A 20,817-nucleotide genomic window follows, 5' to 3' on the forward strand; every position below is an offset into this window, starting at 1 on the left:
GAATTTTGGCAGTGCATCTCGTAGATAGTACACACTGCTGCTACTGAGCATTGGTGTTGGAGAGAGTGGATGCTGTGGGTGTAGTCCTGGAAGGTATTTAGCTTTTTCAGGATTGTTGGAGCTGCACCTGTACATGGGAAGTGTTCCATCACATTGTATGTGGTCTGTACGAAGTCTCCTAAAAATATGTGCTAAAACAATGGCAAAAGCACACTATAATGCATATTCTCGAAGCAAGAGGAAATTTGAGTATAAATAAAGCATTTTTTTTTATTTTGCAAACAATTATTCAATCCCTCAAACTAATTTCACAAAAAAACTATAGCCAAACATAGTTCACAGAAAAGACAACAAGTTCTGAACAGAGAATCTGAAATTTTAGTTGCAAAGGACCCACAACTGAAGTGATGTTTTGAGAATTACTTCCTCGCTTGAATACACAAGCTATAATTTCTAGATCTTTGAATGCAAACTGCATACTGTAACCTAGCTCACACTAAGTCCCATTCAGCCCAAGCCCTTAGGATTGTTGACAGAACTCCATACAGTTGCTAGAGGATGGAATTGAATCCAGGTTCCTGGTGCTGTATGGAATTCTCTCACGTATGGTATTGTGGGTCAACCTTCAAGTAATTGCAGCGGTTCAAGAAAGCAGCTCAGCATCACCTTCGAGGGCAACTCGAGATAGGAAATAAATGCTGGCCAGCCAGCGACACCCACATCCCACAAAAAGAAGAAATAGAAACAGTGCTAACCACTGAGCCATCATGCTACTCATGCCGAAGTGGATTCAGTGATAACTTATCAAAAAGGGAATTTTTCTGTTTTTACATAAAAGGAAAAATCTTTGGTGCAAGGAATTACATTTATTGGAATGCTTTTTTATGAAAAAGCATACTGCAGGAGGAGGTTGTGAATTTCCATCTGCTGCTGGATGCCCAATGTTACTGTGAACTGCCAAAAGCAGAATATAAAGCAATTGTGTTGCTTGCCTTTAAGCAATTTCTTGTCAATTTCTTTACACAACAACTTAATTTCCCAAAGACTAATCTATTAACATATGACTACAAACACCACATTAGCATTAAGACAAGAGTGAGGCAGTCATTCTGTGTCTTTATAGCTGTTGAAATACAAATCATTCAGAACTTGGAAGTTACATATAATGCTGGATATGGCATATGGTAACATAAAATACTCATAACATTGAGGCTTGCTGCTACCCTCATTATAGAAAGGCATTGCATTTTTGAAATCAGGAATGATGTACACTATAAATCAACTGATTTGTTTTGGAACAAAGTGGTGATTGAAATTTTCAGTATGCTCTCAAACTTTCATATAGATTAGCACAATACTGCCTTCTACTTGGAGGTGGTATTGATAAACAAGGATTCATGAATCTTTACAGAAGCTGGTCAAGAGAGCTGCTGCAATCAAGGGTTACTAATTTCTGTGGCATCACGTTTGGATTGACACAATTAAACTTGGTTCTATAAACTTAATGTAACATTAGTACTTGATCCAAGATTTCAGGTTTTTTTTGATAAATATTATAAGTCCATTACTACAGCATGGTACATAACTACATCCTTTGCAAATGAAGCGTTTGCAGGACTGACACAGATGCTGAAAAAGATTTAACCATTTTCTACTGCAATTGGAGATCAGAGCTCGTAGTAAATCTGAAGACTTAAAATAGGATATTTCCATATGGGAGCATAAATTTAGAATACAGAACTGCTTCCTTGACTTCCCAGACCTGTTTAAGTATTTGTACTTTTTGGCTACAGCTATAGTTCTTTAATGACAAGTTCCAATCAATGCCAGTGTTTAATTTGGATTGTATGTATATTAATTATAATTAAATACGGCTGCCTAAACCAAAGAAAACTTGCATACAGATCACCTGAATGAGAAAGGGAATACCATGCTAAGGAAACAATTCGCTTTGAGACATTTCCAGTTGACAGAAACAAATACTAAATTTAGGATTCTCTAAGATACTAACAGAAGAAATTTAAATGTAGACCAAGCACTGGTTAGACGTGCAGCATGAACTTTGAATGTTTCACAGCATTTGGAGATTCAGCATTCAGATATGCTGAATTAACAGATAAAGGAGATAAGCAGTACAGATAATGACTTTCCTACCCAATCTTCATGGTGGAAACCGCTGTCACTGTTCAGAAGAATGATGCATCTAGGAGGCAGACTAAAGTTTTATTGATGGTGTTTAACATGAAAATAGAGACAGTTGAGTTGCAAGATCTGGAATCAGCAAATGCTGTCATTCATAGATCAGATAGCCAAATGGCTAATTTGCTTTAATTGATGAAATTGTTTTTATTTCACCATAGTTCTAATAATGCAAGCTAAATATTAATTTAGATAAAACAAACTAGCATTTGAAGTGAGAAGGGTTAATAATAGACTATTAACTCCAAAGAAACAAGCAACGGGAATGCTTGTAGCTAATAAAACACTCATCCACTATCATAACATTTCCAGAGAAAATAAAGATTGAGAAAGATCAAAGCCAAACAGTTTTACCCCTCAGCAAGTTTTCATACAGACCTATGTAGAGTTTAGTACAACATAACAGCTTTATCTTTTTGCACCTCAGTCTTTTAAATACCCTGTAATGGTTTCGCACCATTTAAATTTTAAGCCTTGTTTGTCCCGTGTCCCAGAACATGACTACATTTATCTAGAAAGTTTAACAAAAATAAAATACATGCAACACAATTTATTAATTGCCTCTTCCAATGATTCAGACTTTAGCTTCTGACTTTTGACCAACATTTACTCTTAAGGTTGCATGATCAGGCATTGTTTAATCCTCAGTCACACTGCATTACTCCAATCAAAATATAAAAATCAACTTTCTGCATCCTTAAGAATCTATCAAAAATTCTGCACATGGAGTGTCCTTTGACTGAATGAAGTGTGACACTTCAGTATGGCTGCCAATTAATTATATGGGAAAATTACTACTGCTGCAAATACAATATAATTCTGAATAAATGTCAGTCTAATTATTATGAATTAGAAATGCTGGTGTGAAGCATATTAATCGAGATGCACATGGTACTCACCCAACAACATTTGTAGTATATAGAAAATAAGTCCATATATACTGTTTGGTTGATTCAAAGCACTATCTTTTCCAAAAATGATTCCAACAAGGCCAAATCCTCGTCCCCACCTGCAATAAATGATCATTATAATTAAATGACATGACAGTAATGTTCATAGAATGAGGAACCAAAGACAGAAAACACCATCTGCTTGCACATCTAACAACATGGAAAAATAACAGCTATTTTTTTTCCCCAAGTACAGCAGATCAGGCTTATTAAATTTATAAATCATATTGGATTGGATCTAGATATAACAAAAACACTTGGGCAGTTATGAAATTTCAGCTGCTTCTAAGACAGCTAAAACTGCTAAAACGTGCTTATTGCGTAGCCTCTACTCCAGGGATAGCTGTTTGTTTCCATCTCTAGAAACATTAGTTCATTTAACATCTGTTCCTAATGGCGCAGGATATAATTTATGCACATCACAATTATTGTCCACAAAACATGCTCTCATTATGAACCAGAGAGAAGAATTCTGTTAAGTTTACAGGTGTAACGGGCAAAAACCAAATTGGTCCGTCAATTTCCGCAACAGGAATGTTTGGACTGGGAAGCAAAAGACAAAAATTTTAAAAATCACACTGGTGCAAGAATGTGATCAGACAGTGGGCCAGAGTAAAAGTTGCCAGTAGGCTGAACTTGATGCAGATGAAATGAAAACAAAGTACTGTGGATGTTGGAGACCTGGAATAAAACATGTTGTACTAATTCAGCAGATCTGGTAGCATCTCTAGAAAGAGGAAGAGAGTAAATGCTTCAAGTCTGATAAGACTCTTCTTTGATTCAGAAGGTACACTGAACTCAAAACATTAACAGATCTGCTGCGTATCTCCTATTTATTTAATAGGAGCTTAAGTACTCATATCAGAGCAGGCAAAATATGTTTATATCTGAGGGAGAGAGGTAAATTTCTGAAGACCATCCACTTGTTGTAATGGTAACAAAATAGAGATAGAAATCTCAGATAAGCAGCAGTTCAATCGGATTTAGAACAGTCACACACTAAGGAGGCCATTCATGCAATCACACCTGTCTAGCTCTTTGAAAAAGCTGGTCAGTTAATCTCTCAGTCCTGGTCTTTTCTCAAAACTCTACAAATATTTCACTTAAGTAAAGTCAAATTCCCCTTTCAAAGTTACAATGACATCAAATCAGTTTTTAGTATCCCTTCAGGCAGCGCATAATTTGCTGGGTAAAATAATTCTCATCTGCTCTCTGATTCCTTTGTTCCCCAGGGCAGGATTGACTGGCACAAGGGGTCATAGTTTTAAGATATTAGGAGGAAGGTGTAGAGGATACGTCAGAGGTAGGTTCTTTATGCAGAGAGTTGTGAATGCATGGAATGAATTGCCAGCGGTGGTTGTGGAAGCAGAGTCAGTTAGGGACATTTAAGCGACTGCTGGGTATGCACATGGATAGCAGTGAGTTGACGGGTGCAGAGAAAGGGTGGAGCGGAATAGGTGGGAAGGAAGATGGACAGGTGGGACAATTCAAGAGGATGGTGCCAAGTTGGAAATCTGGGACTGGGAGGTGGAGGGTGGGGAAATGGGGCAACTGGTGAAATCCACATCTTCCTCCAGGTGGTTAGGAGGGTGGTTAGGGTTTGGCGATGAAGGCGGCCCAGGACCTGCATGTCCTTGGCAGAGTGGGAGTTAAAATGTTCAGCCTCAGGGCGGTGGGGTTGGTTAACGCAGGTGTCCCAGAGAGGTCTCTGAAATGATCCGCGAGTTGGCGTCCTGTCTCCCTAGTGTAGAGACGACCACATCAGGTGCAACAGACACAGTAGATGACGTGTGTGGAAATACAGGTGAATTTCTGTTGGATGTGGAAGGACCCTTTGGGCCCTTGGACGGAGGCGAGGGGGGAGGTGTGGGCGCATGTTTTGCACTTCCTGTAGTGGCAGGGGAAAGTACCAGGAGGGTTGGGTGGGGGCGTGGACCTAACAAGGGGTCATGGAGGGAATGGTCTCTCCAAAACACAGATGGGGCAGGGAGGGAAATATCTCTGGTGGTAGGGTCTGTTTGTAGATGGCAGAAATAGCAGAGAATGATGCGATGCACCTCGAGGTTGATGGGGTGGAAGATGAGCAGGGGGTTCTGTCCTTGGTGAGGTTCGAGGGCAGAATTGCATGAAATGTAGGAAATGCACTGGAGGGCATAGTCGACCACATGGGAGGGGACATCGCAGTCTTTGAAGAGGGAGGCCATCTGGAATGTTCTGTGATGGAATTGGTCCTCCTGGGAGCAGATGCGGTGGAGAAATTGTGAATAAGGGATAGCATTTTTACAGGAGGCAGGGTGGGGAGGTGGTGTCGTCCATATAGCTGTGGGAGTTGGTGGGTTTGTAGTGGATGTCCATGTTGAGTCCGTTGCCAGAAATGGAGATGGAAAGGTCGGGAAGTGTCTGAGATGGTCCAGGTAAACTTGAGGTAGAGTGGAAGGTGTTTGTAAAATTGATGAACTGTTCAACCTCCTTGTGGGAACAAGAGGTAGCGCCGATACAGTCATCGATTTAGCAGAGGAAAAGATAGGGAAGGTATTGGTGTAGCTGCTGAAGATGGATGGACTGTTCCATGTACCCAAAGAGGCAGTCATAGCTGGGGCCCATGCAGGTGCCCATAGCTAATTCTGTGGTCTGGAGGAAGTGGGAGGATTGGAAGGAGAAATTGTTGAGGGCGAGTACAGTTCAGCAAGTCGAATGAGAGTGTCGATGGAAGTGCACTGGTTGGGTGGGCATGAGAGGAAGAAACTGAGGGCTTGGAGGCCTTCATCAATGCAGGTAGATGTGTTCAGGGACTGGATGCCCATGGTGAAGACAAGGCCTTTGGAGGCTGGGGAAATGAAAGTCAGAGGAGGGAAAGGGCATAGGTGGTGTTCCGTACATAGGTGGGGAGTCCCTAGACTAAGGGGGACATGATGGTGTGAAGATATGAGGAGATACGTTTGGTGGGGCAGGAGCAGGGAGAGACGATGGGTTAACCAGGGCAGTCAGGTTTATGAATTTTGGCTAAGAGATAGAACCAGGCAGTGTGGGGTTCGAGGACTGTGTGGTTGGAGGTTGTGGATGGGAGATCCCCTGAGGTGATGAGGTTGTGGATGGACTGGGAGATGACAGTTTTGTGATGGGAGGGGGAGATTGTAATTGAGGGGGCAGTAGAAAGTAATATCTATGTAACACCTGGCTTCAGCGGTGCAGAGGACGATGTGCCAATCTACCACTGCGCCCCCCACCACCACCAACCTTGTCTGCTGGTTTGATGAGGAGGTTGGGGTTGGAGTGGAGGGAGCAGAGAGCTGCGCATTGCAAGGGTGAGAGGGGTTGGGGTGGTAATAGGGGTGGACAGGTTGAGGCGGTCCATGTCATGGTGGCAGCTGGAGATGAAGAGATTGATGGTGGGTAACAGACCGACATGGGGTGTCCAAGTGGACGGAGTATGTTGGAGGCAGGAAAAGGGGATCCTCGGAGGGTGGGTGAGAGTTCTGATGGAAGAAGTGCGGAGGTGGAGAAAGAAAAATTCAATGTCGCAGCGCACGTGGAATTCGTTGACCCGAGAGCATAGTGGGATGGAGGTGAGACCTTTACTGAGGATAGGCTGACAATACCTTGATAGGATTACAAATGGCAAGTAACATTTGTGCCATATAAGTGCCAGTTAGTGACCATTCCAACAAAACAGAAACTAACCTTCACCCCTTGACATTCAATGGCATTATCATTGTCGAATCACCCACTAACAACACCTTGATGGATTACTATTGATCAATAAAATGAACAAGGCATATAAATACTGTGGCTACAACAGCAGGTCAAAGGCTAGGAGTGCTGCAACGAATAACTCACCTTCTGATTTTCCAATACCTGACACCATCTACAAGGTAAGGTCGGGAAAGTGAAACAACACCCCCCCACTTATGTGAACGAATGCAGCTCAACAATGCTCAAGCAGCTTGGCACCACCCAGGTCAAAGCATCCTGCTTGATTGGCAGCTCAACCATAAACATTCAGTCACAGGAGTGTGTACCATCTACAAGATACACTGTAGAAACTCAGCTAGACTCCTTCGAATGGTAATGCAGCAGCTACCTGGAAACATCATTATTTCTGAGTACCTCTCCAAGCCACTGAATATCCTGACGTGGAAATATATTGACATTCTTTCGGTATCGCAGAATCAAAACCCTGGAACTCCAGCATTGTGGGTGGACCTACACTAAATGAATTGCAGCATTCAAGACGACAGCTTTACTATCACCTTCAAGTGCAACTAGGGACAGGAAATAATTGCTTTCCCAGCCAGGGGGTCACACTCCATGGACGAATTTTTAAAAAATTACATGATAGCATAACTCAAGGATGCAACAATTGAAACTCAGAATTAAACTGGAGAGACTACCTTTCATACATGTACTTCTCCACTACATCCAGACAGAAACTCTTTAGAGACAAAGCCAATTACAAATTGTTAATCTGCTTTTGCATATACTTGTATACTCATAAGTGGTTTTCATTTACAGACAAATGGCTAGAGCAGAGAGCAAAAATGTAATCAAATCTCACTCAACTGAAACAGAACAAGAAGAATATGCTTCTCATGACTGGGTCACTCAATATTTACCCTAACTAGTTCAGGGTTCCTCCCCAGCCATGTTTCATTCTCCTTTATCCTTTGTGTTCCGAACAAGCGAGTGTGCTGTCTGTCTGACTTATTCCACATTCAGGGATTCTGTCAGATGATCAAACAAATGGAATGTGATATTTTCCATAGGGATATTCTCATGAAACACCTCAAACTAAACTAATGAACTGAAACATCATGAGTGGGAAATATCCATGGACCCTTTAAACTAACTTCCATTCTTATTCCCTGCTTCACACTTATTAAACTACATTTCCCAATTCTGCTATTTTGAGACCTTTTCCCTTTCAGAGTGTTACTTTTCACAAATTACAACTCGTGCCACTTTACATTCCATGACAGTCAGAAGTCCTGATACGTGACACCAATTAACTTTGCAGGGGTAACAAAAGAACTGGGTGGAATAGCATGGTAGGCCTTAGTCAGCACTCGAATGAATTTGAGTGGACTTTTTAAAAAAAGATAATTGAGGAATAAGTCAAAGAGGATACTTCTGAAATGGAATAAAACAGATTAGCATGATTACCAAACAAAAAGAAATGTACCTTGAATAATGAAAACTACTTAACTAGTTGAGGACGATACAAGAGGGAAAAGAAAAAAAGATACCAGAATAATAAAAAGGAAAGCTATAACAAATTAAACAGATGCAACTCAGACAAGTCTACAAATCAGTTATAGTCATACAATATGAAAACAGACCCTTCAGACATCCCAATCTGACCTCATCCCATTTTCCAGCATTTGGCTCATATTCCTCCCTACCCTTCCTCTTCACGTACCTATCCAGATGCCCTTTACATACTGCAATTGTACCAGCCTCCATCACCACCTCTGGCAGCTCATTCCATAAACATCCTCTGTATGAAAGTTACTCCTCAGGTCCTTTCAAAGTTGTTCCCTCACCTTAAACCTATGCCTCCGCTCTAATTAGAAAAAGACGTAAGCCATTCACCCTACCCATGCCCTTCATGATTTATAAACCTCTAAGGTCATCCCTCAGCCTCCGATGCTCCAGGTAAAAAAGCCCCAACCGTTCCCTAGAACTCAAACCCTCCAGTCCCAGCAATATCTTTTGTAAATCTTTTGTAAGCCCTCTCAAATTTAACAACATATTTGCCAAGGAAAGTAGGCCTCACCAATGATGTGTACAACTGCAACATGACATCCCAACTCCTATACTCAAAAGTTCCAGCCAATGAGGCAAGAGAGCCAAACGCCATCTTCACCAACCTGTCTACCTGTGCCTCCACTTTCAAGGAACTAATGTGTTCTGGCACCAAATGATTTTTTTTAAAACTGACTGGGAGATTATACGTTTTGATGAATCCAGGACAGCATCAACTTTCCAATTCTGAAAACTCCTACATCTTCAGGCCTCTTCAACTGATGACCGAGTTAGAAACTGCAATGCAGAAAACCAATTGAGAAGCAAGTCAGAAGCAGCATTGTTCGTGACATAAAGTTGACCTGGATGTGATTTAATGCTAAAAAAATAGTGTTAGCTTTTGCATTAAGACCTGCATTAATCATTAACAGTGGAGTTTACAGTAATAGCCTGGATAACTGCCAGCATTATATAATCGCAGACATTTCTATTAATTCTACCACTACTTGTTTAACCTACAATAAAAATCAAAGCTTGCTTTTAGTCAGAATTGTCATCAGCTTCAAACATATCCTACATCACGATATGGGCACTTTCAGCCTCAGCGCCTGACCTCCAAACTTCACCGATTATGACAAGCTTAACTTACAGAACTTGACATCCATATGGCAAACCATATAGAGTCAGAGTCAAACAGCATGGAATCATACCATTCAGCCTAACTAGTCCACGTCGACTATGTCCACAAACTTAACTAGTCCCACTTACTTGCATTTGGCCCATATCCCTCCACAATCTTTTCTATACACGTACTTATCCAAAATGTCTTTTAAATGTTGATACTTTTGCAAGCGATATCAATACATTTCCACACATGCTGTAAGGAGCTAATATTATCAATAATGCATACATCACACTTACGTGCGAGGACAGATATTCTCTACAATCACAGCAAAAGCCTCAAACAGTTCAGATAACTTTCAAACAAGTTTGTCAGTCACTTCATTGTCGTGTTTCTGCGTCACTGCTGCAAAAAACAACCAAATAATGCAAACCATTGCTCAAGAATAAAGTTTGGGTGAAGTTACTTCAAGTAGAAATCTTTGCACAGTAAATTTCAGGGCATGGAGTCTATCTAAAGTTAGACAGTCACTTAGATTCTAAATAACTTTCATCTTTATTTATCATACAAGGCAAGACCAGATAGGTTCAGGATGTGATTAATGTCCTTTCAACTGACTCCTGCCTTTGTTGAGCTTTAATATGTAAAGTCACAGATACACGTAACAACAAAAACATACGGTCATTGTTACTTTTTAGTAGAAGTCCAGTTCAGAGAAGTGATCTGAATATATTGAAGCAAACAAACAATTAATATTTTTTTCAGGATTAGAATAACCTTTGAGCAATGACAACAAACATCACTGCCTCAAATAAAGGGCCAGACTAATGATCAAAATGCAATTGGAAAATTATCAACTTGTTTGAAAAAGGATCTATGCTCCTTCACACAGTCAGGAAAAAACTGATTATATCAGGATTATATTTCTCACTAAACTGCAAAACAGAACTCTAGATACACACTGAAACCTCAGGCAGTTAGGATCTTCAAAAATGAGATTGAAATGGTGATAATGACATTATATCAGTATCTAAAATTTGCATCAAAAAATGTTCAAACCTACAGCTCAGCGAGCAAACCTACACCCTAAATGTTCACACATTCCCTCCTCTCAAGTCCATCAGCTTTGCATTGCGTCATTGATACAAGTCCCCTCCAATACCACAGATCGCCATGCAGTGTGCTAACCAAATGAAATAACGTCGAGCAAATAATTTTCCACAGCCAAATCTAATCAGGCATTTTCAAATGCATGTACAGTGGAAATCAGTAGATTGTATTTAGCAACAAGTGAGACTAAGTTTGAACTCTGAGCACTAACCTGAAACAGCTTATCCTTAGCTGCACAATCACACCCATACAACCCATATCCAACCCCACCCTAACTCCAGCACGTAAACATTAAATTCACATAGACAATTGACAATGGTCAGGTTAGAAAAACAATAATGCTGGTAAACATTTGAAATCACCACAAATTATTGCCAACTTCAAAAAGTCATCAAACTGTTACAACCCTGAAAATTCAATAAATGAGCTGAAACTGAATTAAAACAAGAATAGTTGACAAGCAGGAGGCTGGAAGAACACAGCAAGCCGGTCAGCATCAGGAGATGGGAGCCCTTTCCTGATGAAGGGCTTTGGCCCGAAACGTCAATTTTCCTGCTCCTCGGATGTTGCCTGACCTGATGTGCTTTTCCAGCACCATTCTAATCTAGACTGGTTTCCAGCATCTGCAGTCCTCACTTTTGCCTGTCAACAAGTCAACATTGATTTCTCCACCTCCTGATGCTGCCCGGCTTGCTGCGTTCTTCCAGCCCCCTGTTTTTCAACTTTGGATTACAGCTTCTGCAGTCTTTTTGTCTTCAAAAACAAGAATAACTGCTTTTCTATTTATATTCTGGTGTTTTGGATATAGCTTTTTGAAATCTGTAACTTTTGTGGAGACATAAAGATGAAAATTAAAAAGGAACTGGGTGTTTAAGGTCAAATATTTGCGTAATTCCACAGCCTTGCTCAAAGGTAAAAATAGTCCAAACCTTTCTTTTCTGCCATGACCTACATTAGAGATGGCAATTATTTTGCTACAATTACCTGGCCTCAAAGTTTAATCACTGACCCTCATTAATCAAGAAAAAAAATCTTGGGAGTCTCCCCATTGCAGTATCAATTATTTCCTATATGATTTTTTTACCTGTACCAGTTTATCCAGATGTTTCATTGAGTTTTACTTTGAAGAGGTGACAAAGATGAGGCAGAGTGACAGGTGTTCTCTACATGGACATCAGCAAAGGGTTTGACAAGATTCTGTATGGTAGACTGGGTTTAGTAAGGTTATATCACGTGGGATTCAGGGGGAGGTAAACAACTGGATGCAAAATTGGATTGAAGATCAGAGAGAGGGTGATGGTAGAGGGTTGCTTTTCAGACTGGAGCCCTTGACCATCACATATATAAGTGACTTGGATGTGAACGCAGGAGGTATGGTTAGTAAGTTTTCAGATGGTGGTGTAGTGGACAGTCAAGATTATCCTAGAGAACAACGGGACCTTGATCAGATGGGCCAATGGGCCGAGGACTGGTAGATGGAATTTAATTTAGATAAATGGGAGGTGCTGCATTTTGGTAGGGCAAACCAGGGCAGGACGAATACAAACAAAGAGTACCCGAGGGGCGCAGGTGCATAGTCCCTGGAAAGTGAAATCTCAAGTAGACAGGGTGGTGAAGGCTGTGTTTAGCACACTTGCCCTTCTTGGACAGAACACTGAATATCAGAGTTGGGATGTCACGTTGTGGTTTTACAGGGCATTGGTGAGGCCACTTTTAGAATACTACGTACAATTCTGGTCACTCTTCTATAGGAAAGACGATATTAAACTTGAGAAGGTGCAGAAAGGATTTACAGTTGCCAGGACTGAAATATTTAAATTATAGAGAGATTGAAAAGGCTGGGACATTTTTGCCCCTGTGGTGTCAGAGGCTGAGGGGTGGCATTATAGAGAGGTTGATTGAATCATGCGGGGCATGGATTGAGTGAATAGCCATGATCTTTTGGGGGAGTCCAAAGCTAGAGAGCATAGGTTTAATGGGAGAGGGGAAAGATTCTAAAAGCACTAGAGGGGTAACATTTTCACAGAAAGTGATGACTCTATGGAAATAGCTGCCAGAGGAAGAGGAGGAGGCAGGTAAAATTACAGGATTTTAAAGACATCTGGATGGGCATATGGATCCGAAAGGGGTTAGAGGGATATGGGCCAACTGCTGGCAAATGGGGATTCGGTCAGAATGGGATGCCTGATTGGCATGAGCCAGTTGAACCAAATGGTCTGTTTCTATGCTGAATGGCTCTATGACTATATTATTTCAAATGCTGGTCACTCTTGGTAACAAGAGATTTACTAACGTCAGTCTTCATGTGTTAGTTGAACCAGTTTTTAAGTTGTGTGTGTGTTGCTGGAAAAAGACAGCAGGTCAGGCAGCATCTGAGGAGCAGGAGAATCGACCTTTCGGACCGAAGCCCTTCATCAGGAATGGGGTGGAGAGATAAATGGGGGGGGGGGGGGGGGGGGAGGGAGAAGGTAGCTGAGAGTGCAATAGGTGGATGGAGGTGGGGATAAAGATAAAGATGATAGGTTGGAGGGGAGGGTGCAACGGATAGGTGGGAAGCAAGATTGACGAGTGGGACAGGTCATGAGGGCAGTGCTGAGCTGGAAGATTGGAACTGGGGGTGGGGGGGGGGGAAATGAGGAAACTGGTGAAGTCTACATTGATGCCCTGGGGTTGAAGGGTCCTGAGGCGGAAGATAAGGCTTTCTTCCTCCAGGTCTCGGGTGGTGAGGGAGCTGCAGTGGAGAAGGCCCAGGACCTGCATGGCCTCGGCAGAGTGGGAGGGGGAGTTGAAACGTTTGGCCATGGGGTGGTGGGGTCGATTGGTGCGAGTGACCCAGAGATGTTCACTGAAGTGCTCTGCGAGAAGGCGTCCAGTCTCCCCATTGTAGAGAAGAACGCATCGGGAGCAACGGATACAATAAATGATGTGTGGAAGTGCAGCTGAAACTTTGAGGGTTGTGGAAGGCTCCTTTGGGGCCTTGGACAGAGGGGAGGGCGCAGGCTTTGCAATTTCTGCAGTGGCAGGGGAAGGTGCCGGGAGAGGAGGGTGGGTTGTTAGCGGGGCATGGACCTTACCAGGTAGTCGCGGAGAGAACAGTCTTTGCGGAAAGTAGATAGGGATAGGGAGGGTAATATATCTGTGGTGGTGTGGTCCATTTGTAGGTGGCGGAAATGTCGGAGGATGATACGATTTATGCAGAGGTTGGTGGGGTGGAAGGTGACGACTGGGGGGGGTTCTGTCCTTGTTGCAGTTGAGGGGTGGGCTTCAACAGTGGAGGTGTGGGTATTGGATGAGATGCGTTGGAGGGCATCTTCAACCACGTGGGAGGGGAGATTTTGGTCTTCAAAAGAGGCCATCTGGTATGTGGTGGTGGAACTGGTCCTCCTGGGAGCAGATACACCGGGGTGGAGGAATTGGGAATACAGGATAGCATTGTTGCAGGAGGTAGGGTGGGAGGAGGTATAATCCAGGTGGCTGTGGGAGTCAGTGGTTTTGTAAAAAATGTCAGGGTTGAGTCGGTCCTCGTGGATGGAGATGTCTAGGAAGAGGAGGGAGGTGTCAGAGATGGCCCAGATGAATTTAAGGTCGGAGTGGAATGTCTTGGTGAAGTTGATGAATTGTTCGACCTCCTTGTGGGATCACAAGGTGACACCAATGCAGTCATTAATGTAGTGGAGGAAGATGAGTTGTGTCGGTGTAACTCTGGAAGATGGACTGTTCTACATAGCCGACAAAGAGACAGGCATAGCTGAGGCCCATGCAGTGCCCAGGACTACCTGTTTCGTCTGGAGAAAGTGGCAGGATTGAAATGAGAAATTGTTGAGGGTGAGGACCAGTTCAGCCAAACAAATAAGAGTTTCAGTGGAAAGATACTGCTGGGGATGCCGGGATAAGAAGAAATGGAGGGCTTGGAGGCCCTGGTCGTGGCGGATGGAGATGTAGAGGGACTGGATGTTCATGGTGAAGATAAGGCATTGGGGGCCAGGGAACCGGAAGTCTTGGAGGAGGTGGAGGATGTGGCTGGTGTCCCAATATATGTGGGGAGTTCCTGGACTGGGGTGGGAGGAATAGAACAGTATCGAGGTAGGGGGAGATGAGTTCGGTGGGGCAGGAGCAGGCTGAGATGATGGGTCGGCCATGGTAGTCAGGCTTGTGGATCTTTGGAAGGAGGTAGAGTCAGGCGGTGCAGGGTTCCCGAACTCTTGAGGTTGGAAGCTATGGATGGGAGATACCCTGAGGTGTTGAGGTTGTTTCTGGTCTGGGAGACGATGGTTTAGTAATGGTGGTGTTAGGTCATGGTCGAGCAGGCAGTAGGAGGAGATGTCTTCGAGTTGGCACCTGGCTTCACCTGGCCACACCACTACTGCACCCCCTTTGTCCACTGGTTTGATGGTAAGGCTGGGGTTGGAGCGGAGGGAGTGGAGGGCTGCGCATTGAGGGCGAGGTTGGAGCGTGGGAGGCAGTTGACAGGTTGAGGCGGTTGATGTCACGACGGCAGTTTGAAATGAAGAGGTCAAGGGTGGCTAACAGGTCGGCATGTGGTGTCCAGGTGGATGGGGGGTGGTGTTGGAGGTGGGAGAAGGGGTCCTCTGTGGGAGGTCGGGTGTCTTGGTTGGAAAAGTTGGCACGGAGGCGGAGGAAGAAACATTTAAGATTGCAGCGTGTGCCAAACTCATTAATCTGGGACCATAGAGTGATAAAAGGCTGAGGACTAAACATTCGTCTTCAGTGAGGGGGTGGTCTGGGTGAATGGTGAAGACACGGCAGGGTTGGGAGTTACACCGGCAACACCCCCGCACCTCTTCCTCCACTACATTAATGACCACATCGAGGCCACCTCGTGCTCCCACAAAGAGGTCGAACAGTACATTAACTTCCCCAACATATTCCACCCCGACTTTAAAATTCACCTGGACCATCTCTGGCACCTCCCTCCCCTTCATCAACCTCTCCATCTCCATCCACGAGACCGACTCAACACTGACATTTTTTTTACAAAGCCACCAACTCCAACAGCTACCTGGACTACATCTCCTCCCACCCTACCTCCTGCAAAAATGTTACCCATATTGCAAATTCCTCCACATCTGCTCCCAGTTCCAGTTCCACCACAGAACACACCAGAAGGCCTCCTTCCTTAAAGACCGAAATTTCCTCTCCCACGTGGTTGAAGATGCCCTCCAACATCACATCCACGATCAGCACCTCCGCCCTTGAAGCCCACCCTTCAAACTGCAACAAGGAATGAACACCCCCGCTCCTCACCTTCCACCCCACCAACCTCCGCATAAATCACATCATCCTCCGACATTTCTGCCACCTACAAATGGACCCCACCACCATGGATATATTTCCCTCCCCACCCCTATCCATTTTCCACAAAGATAGTTTCCTCCATGACTACCTAGTCAGGTCCATGCCTCCCCCTAACAAGCCACCATCCCCTCCTAGCACCTTCCCCTGCCACCGCAGGAATTGCAAAACCTGCTCCCACACCTCCGACCAAGGCCACAAAGGAGCCTTCCATATCCAAAGTTCCACCTGCACTTCCACGTCATTTATTGTAGCTTTGGACTCCCCCAAAAGATCATGGCTATTCAGTCTATCCATACCCCACATGATTTATCAACCTCTCTATAATGCCATCCCTCAGTCTCGGACACCCCAGGGGAGAAAATGCCGCAGCCTTTTCAATCTCTCTATAATTTAAATATTTCAGTCCTGGCAACTGTAAATCCTTCCTGCACCTTCTCAAGTTTAATATCATTTTCCTATACAAGAGCGACTGGAATTGTACATAGTATTCTAAAAGTTGCCTCACCAATGCCCCGTACAACCACATGACATCCCAACTCTGATATTCAGAGTTCTGACCAAGAAGGGCAAGTGTGCTAAACACCGCCTTCACCACCTTGTCTACTTGAGATTTCACTTTCCGGGGACTATGCACCTGTGCCCCGCAGTTTCTATGGCAACACTCCCCAGGACCCCACCATTAACTGTATACCTTCTGCCCTGGTTTGCCCTACCAAAATGCAGCACCTCCCATTTATCTAAATTAAATTCCATCTACCAGTCCTCAGCCCATTGGCCCATCTGATCAAGGTCCCATTGTTCTCTAGGATAATCTTGACTGTCCACTACATCACCATCTGAAAACTTACTAACCATACCTCCTGTGTTCACATCCAAATCACTTATATACGTGATGGTCAAGGGCTCCAGTCTGAAAAGCAACCCTCTACCATCACCCTCTCTCTGATCTTCAATCCAATTTTGCATCCAGTTGTTTACCTCCCCCTGAATCCCACGTGATATAACCTTACTAAACCAGTCTACCATGCAGAATCTTGTCAAACCCTTTGCTGAAGTCCATGTAGACAACACCTGTCACTCTGCCTTCAGTTGTCTTTGTCACCTCTTCAAAAAAACCTCAAGAAACATCTGGATAAACTAGTCGAACTAAGCAAAAATCATGTTGGAAATAATTAGATGCTGCAATAGGGAGACTCCCAAGGTTTTTTTTCTTGATTAATGAGGTTCAGTGATTAAACTTTGAGGCCAGGTAATTGTAGCAAAATAATTGCCATCTCTAATGTAGGTCATGGCAGAAAAGAAAGGTTTAGACTACTTTTACCTTTGAGCAAGGCTGTGGAATTACGCAAACATTTGACTTTAAACACCCAGTTCATTTCCATTTTTATGTCTCCAAAAAAGTTGCAGATTTCAAAAAGGTATATTCAAAACCCCAGAATATAAATAGTGGAGGTTATTCTTGTTTTACAGTCAAGGGCTCTAAAATGAAAAAGGGCTATCGATTTTCCTGCTCCTCGGATGCTGCCTGACCTGCTGTGCTTTTCCAGCACCACACTCTCAACTCTGATCTCCAGCATCTACAGACCTCACTGTCTCCTACCTGAACCAGTTTCTAACTCTTGCAATCTAATATTCTGAATTTAAAAGATAGTTTCCATTATATCAACTCTCAGTTGACTTACACTTTGCTTTTAAATTTTCCCCATTAAAAGCACTGGACTTCACTTTAGCCCCTTCAAATTTGGCCGTTTATTACAGGAAGAACGAGTTAGTCTCTGTGTACATCCTCCAATGGTACATAGTCTCAAGGTCCCTGATGAAAATTACATATTTTAGCTTTGTTCAAGTGGCATTTGCATTGTCTTGAACAGGAATTAGCTTGGTTCTCCACCCACAATGGGATGTGTACATTGCAATGGACACTAGTGAAAGTTCTCTGAAGGTTGATTTTCCTAACAGAAAAATCTATTGCACATAAATAATAAAGCAACCTACAATGCTGTAAGAAGATTAATACCCTGATACAACGAATCATCATGGACACCGGACAAATCCGAAACTCCACCTTAATACTGTCAAAGGCTTTAGCAGATAGATTATATGTTATGATTGTGCACCAGATCGCCAAATTTATATTATGATTTGGCCAAGGATAAGTCATCCTTTTGTTTTGAAAAAAAACAACAGATACCTAAGAGAATAAAATCAGAAGATTTAGAAGTTATGAACAAACAATAAACATTACTGTACAACACAACTTCCCACGGCAGACAGAATCCCTTCAGTACAGAAAGGGGCTACTAAGGCTATCAACTCTGCACCAACCCACTGAAGACCATCCCCATCCAGACCCAAAGTCCCACCTTATCCCCGTAATCCTTCATTTACTTTGGCTAATCTGCCTAGCCTGCACACCCTAGGCACTACTGACAAATGTCGGGACTAGGGGAGGAAACAGAGGCACCTGGAGAACATGCAAACTCCAGAGTCACCTAAGGTTGAAATGAACTTGCATCCCTGGAGCTGTGAGGCAGCAGCACTAACCACTGAGCCACCGTGCCACCCTCATAAAGACCAAATACAATTAATTTTGCAATTTCCTTCACTCACACTTAGCTACACTGAGCCATTACTGGTAGATTCTTCTGAGAACTCAGCTTCCATGAAATTTCCTGAGCCTTAACCCAAATAACTCCTGTGCTCCTTGAAATCTCCAGAGTCCCAGTTAGAGCAGGACCTTTCTGGGACTGATTCTCATCCTCATGCTCCTTGTACTTTACTGGCTACCAACTTTAAAAAGTAACCTTCTCCCCTGATTGACTATCCAAATGCCTCAAGTTGTCTGTTCAATAACACTGGAAATTTTGAGTAATTGAATGAAAACTTCACAACAGATCCATCCCCATTGCTAGGCAGGATTAAATGTGACAATCCAGTAGCAAAATGTAACAACCTCTTGGAACCGTCTGTTCTCAGAATGTTACAATTCACAGGTTGCTGGCTCCTACATAGATTAAATTGATACAATAAAAAAAATTCATCTCAAAGCCTAAGAGGAATTAATGCATAAATCTGATTCATCAAATTGTCTTGGTGCCAATCAGGTTGGATTCGGTTAACATTTGCACCAGGATCCTCCCATCAGGAGATGCATAAGCTCCAATTTCCCCTAACTGAAAGGTAGTAAGTCATTTCTGAAAGAATAAATCAAAATTGGAAATTAACAATTACTTATTGATCTCTGTCACAGTTAGCAGAACAATAATTGACAAAATAAGTAACGGGGCAGGGGATGCTGCAAAGGTTGTCACAATAACTCAGGTAAATGATGACATATTTCGTAAGCATTGCTCAAACCTTGGTCCTGGTTTCTCAGCTCTTTAGGAAGGGATCACACACAAATCCAGATAAGGCAGGGCAGCCTGTCACCAGAGTCTATTAGCATGTTATCTTGAACCCTAATTTACATTTGTGTTCTATTCAAACAAGCCATCGAGACTGAACAAAACGTTAGTCCTTTCCTAGCATTACATGTGCTAATTCTATTTTGAGATCATCTTTAAAACTATCCTCAGGACATTTTCCCTACAATGGAGACATCTGCATTCTTGCTCCCCAATTTGCAAGTGCACATGATTGTTTCCATTTCAGGAGATTCTGAATGCTTTTAATTATGCAGGTCAGCTTGCTGGGCCTCAAACGTTATAGTCATAGGTTAGTATTAACAGACTAGAGTCACACAGTTACACAGCATGGAAACAGACCCTTCAGTCCCACTTGCCCATGCTGACCAGAAATCCTAAATTAATCTTGTCCCATTTGCCAGCATTTGGCCCATATCCCTCTGAACCCTTCATATCCATATCCCTTTTAAATGGGATTGTGGGAGGTTAGAAATGTAGTTTCTGCAGGTGGGGAACATTACACAAATAGTCGCAGTATTCTTGCCGCATACTTAAGGCTAAGATTTTAATGAATATAAAGGTTTTTGCTTAAGAAAAAGTTTTAAACTAAAAAATAACTTTAAAGTGTTGTAGTTGACCACAAAAGCAGCAGTAGGGGCATTTCACAATAAAGCTTATAGTATGGTAAGAGAAACTGGATAAAAGAACAAGCTGTAACAAACAAGGAACAAAGAATGCAGACATACAAGGTCAGCAGGATGGCCACATAAGAAAATAACTAGAGAAAAAAACAAGTGAGGTAAATTGGCTTATGACAGGATGGGAAAAGGGAGGCGTGATTCCGCAACTTGCAAACTGAATAAGAATGCTTGCTTTGTTTTCGCACGCATTTGTGCTTGATTGCGGAGGTGTCCGGTACTTGCAAGGCCGTAATAAATTGTTCTTATTTCCAAGGCTTTGTCTCAGGCTGATTTGAGAGTGAGTTCGGTTTCTCACAATTGGGGGCTCATCCGGGATTCAAAACTCCGACCGCTCAACACTCTTGGGACAACTGGGGAGGTACACCTCGCCGATTTCGGTGATCTCCGACTCCCTTGCTTGTCGTTCACTGTTTGGGCGAGTACGATCCGGTCTGAGAGGCCCTGGAAACAAGGCGGGCAGACGCGGTGGGTTCGGTCAGGCAACTCTTGCGCACAAGACCCGGGTAGGGAAAGGTCTTAAAGGATATATCCGGACGACCAGGGGCAGCGGTATTTGCTGAGGAATTGCCGCGGGACGGGGCTCACCGAAACAACCAGGTAACTCTGTGTACAGACCAAGGTAAGAAAAGAGTCCTTTAAGTATTGCCTTGGTGGTCGGGACGTACGGAAAGTACGGGGAATTGGCGATATATAAAATAAAGCATATACCAATGGAAATCAGCCCGTGTCAGAAGGGCTAGTAGCTGAAGGGCTACTGAGGGTGCACTTCGTAA

At 43.1% G+C, this 20,817-nt stretch overlaps 1 protein-coding gene across 2 annotated transcripts in view; it reads right to left on the minus strand.

The window, feature by feature from the left end:
- The window catches only part of vkorc1l1 (vitamin K epoxide reductase complex, subunit 1L1), a 52,058-nt gene that overhangs the window by 4,453 nt on the left and 26,788 nt on the right, over positions 1-20,817 (minus strand). For both annotated transcript variants that reach the window (XM_043718577.2, XM_087977407.1), the window contains one exon: positions 3,099-3,208. In XM_043718577.2, the coding sequence (XP_043574512.2) occupies positions 3,099-3,208 (110 nt within the window). The remainder of the gene's footprint in view (positions 1-3,098; positions 3,209-20,817) is intronic.

This window comes from Chiloscyllium plagiosum, unplaced genomic scaffold (assembly GCF_037043375.1).
Source record: "Chiloscyllium plagiosum isolate Xiang-an unplaced genomic scaffold, Cpla_swu_hap1 HiC_scaffold_31, whole genome shotgun sequence".
Lineage (NCBI taxonomy): Eukaryota > Metazoa > Chordata > Chondrichthyes > Orectolobiformes > Hemiscylliidae > Chiloscyllium > Chiloscyllium plagiosum.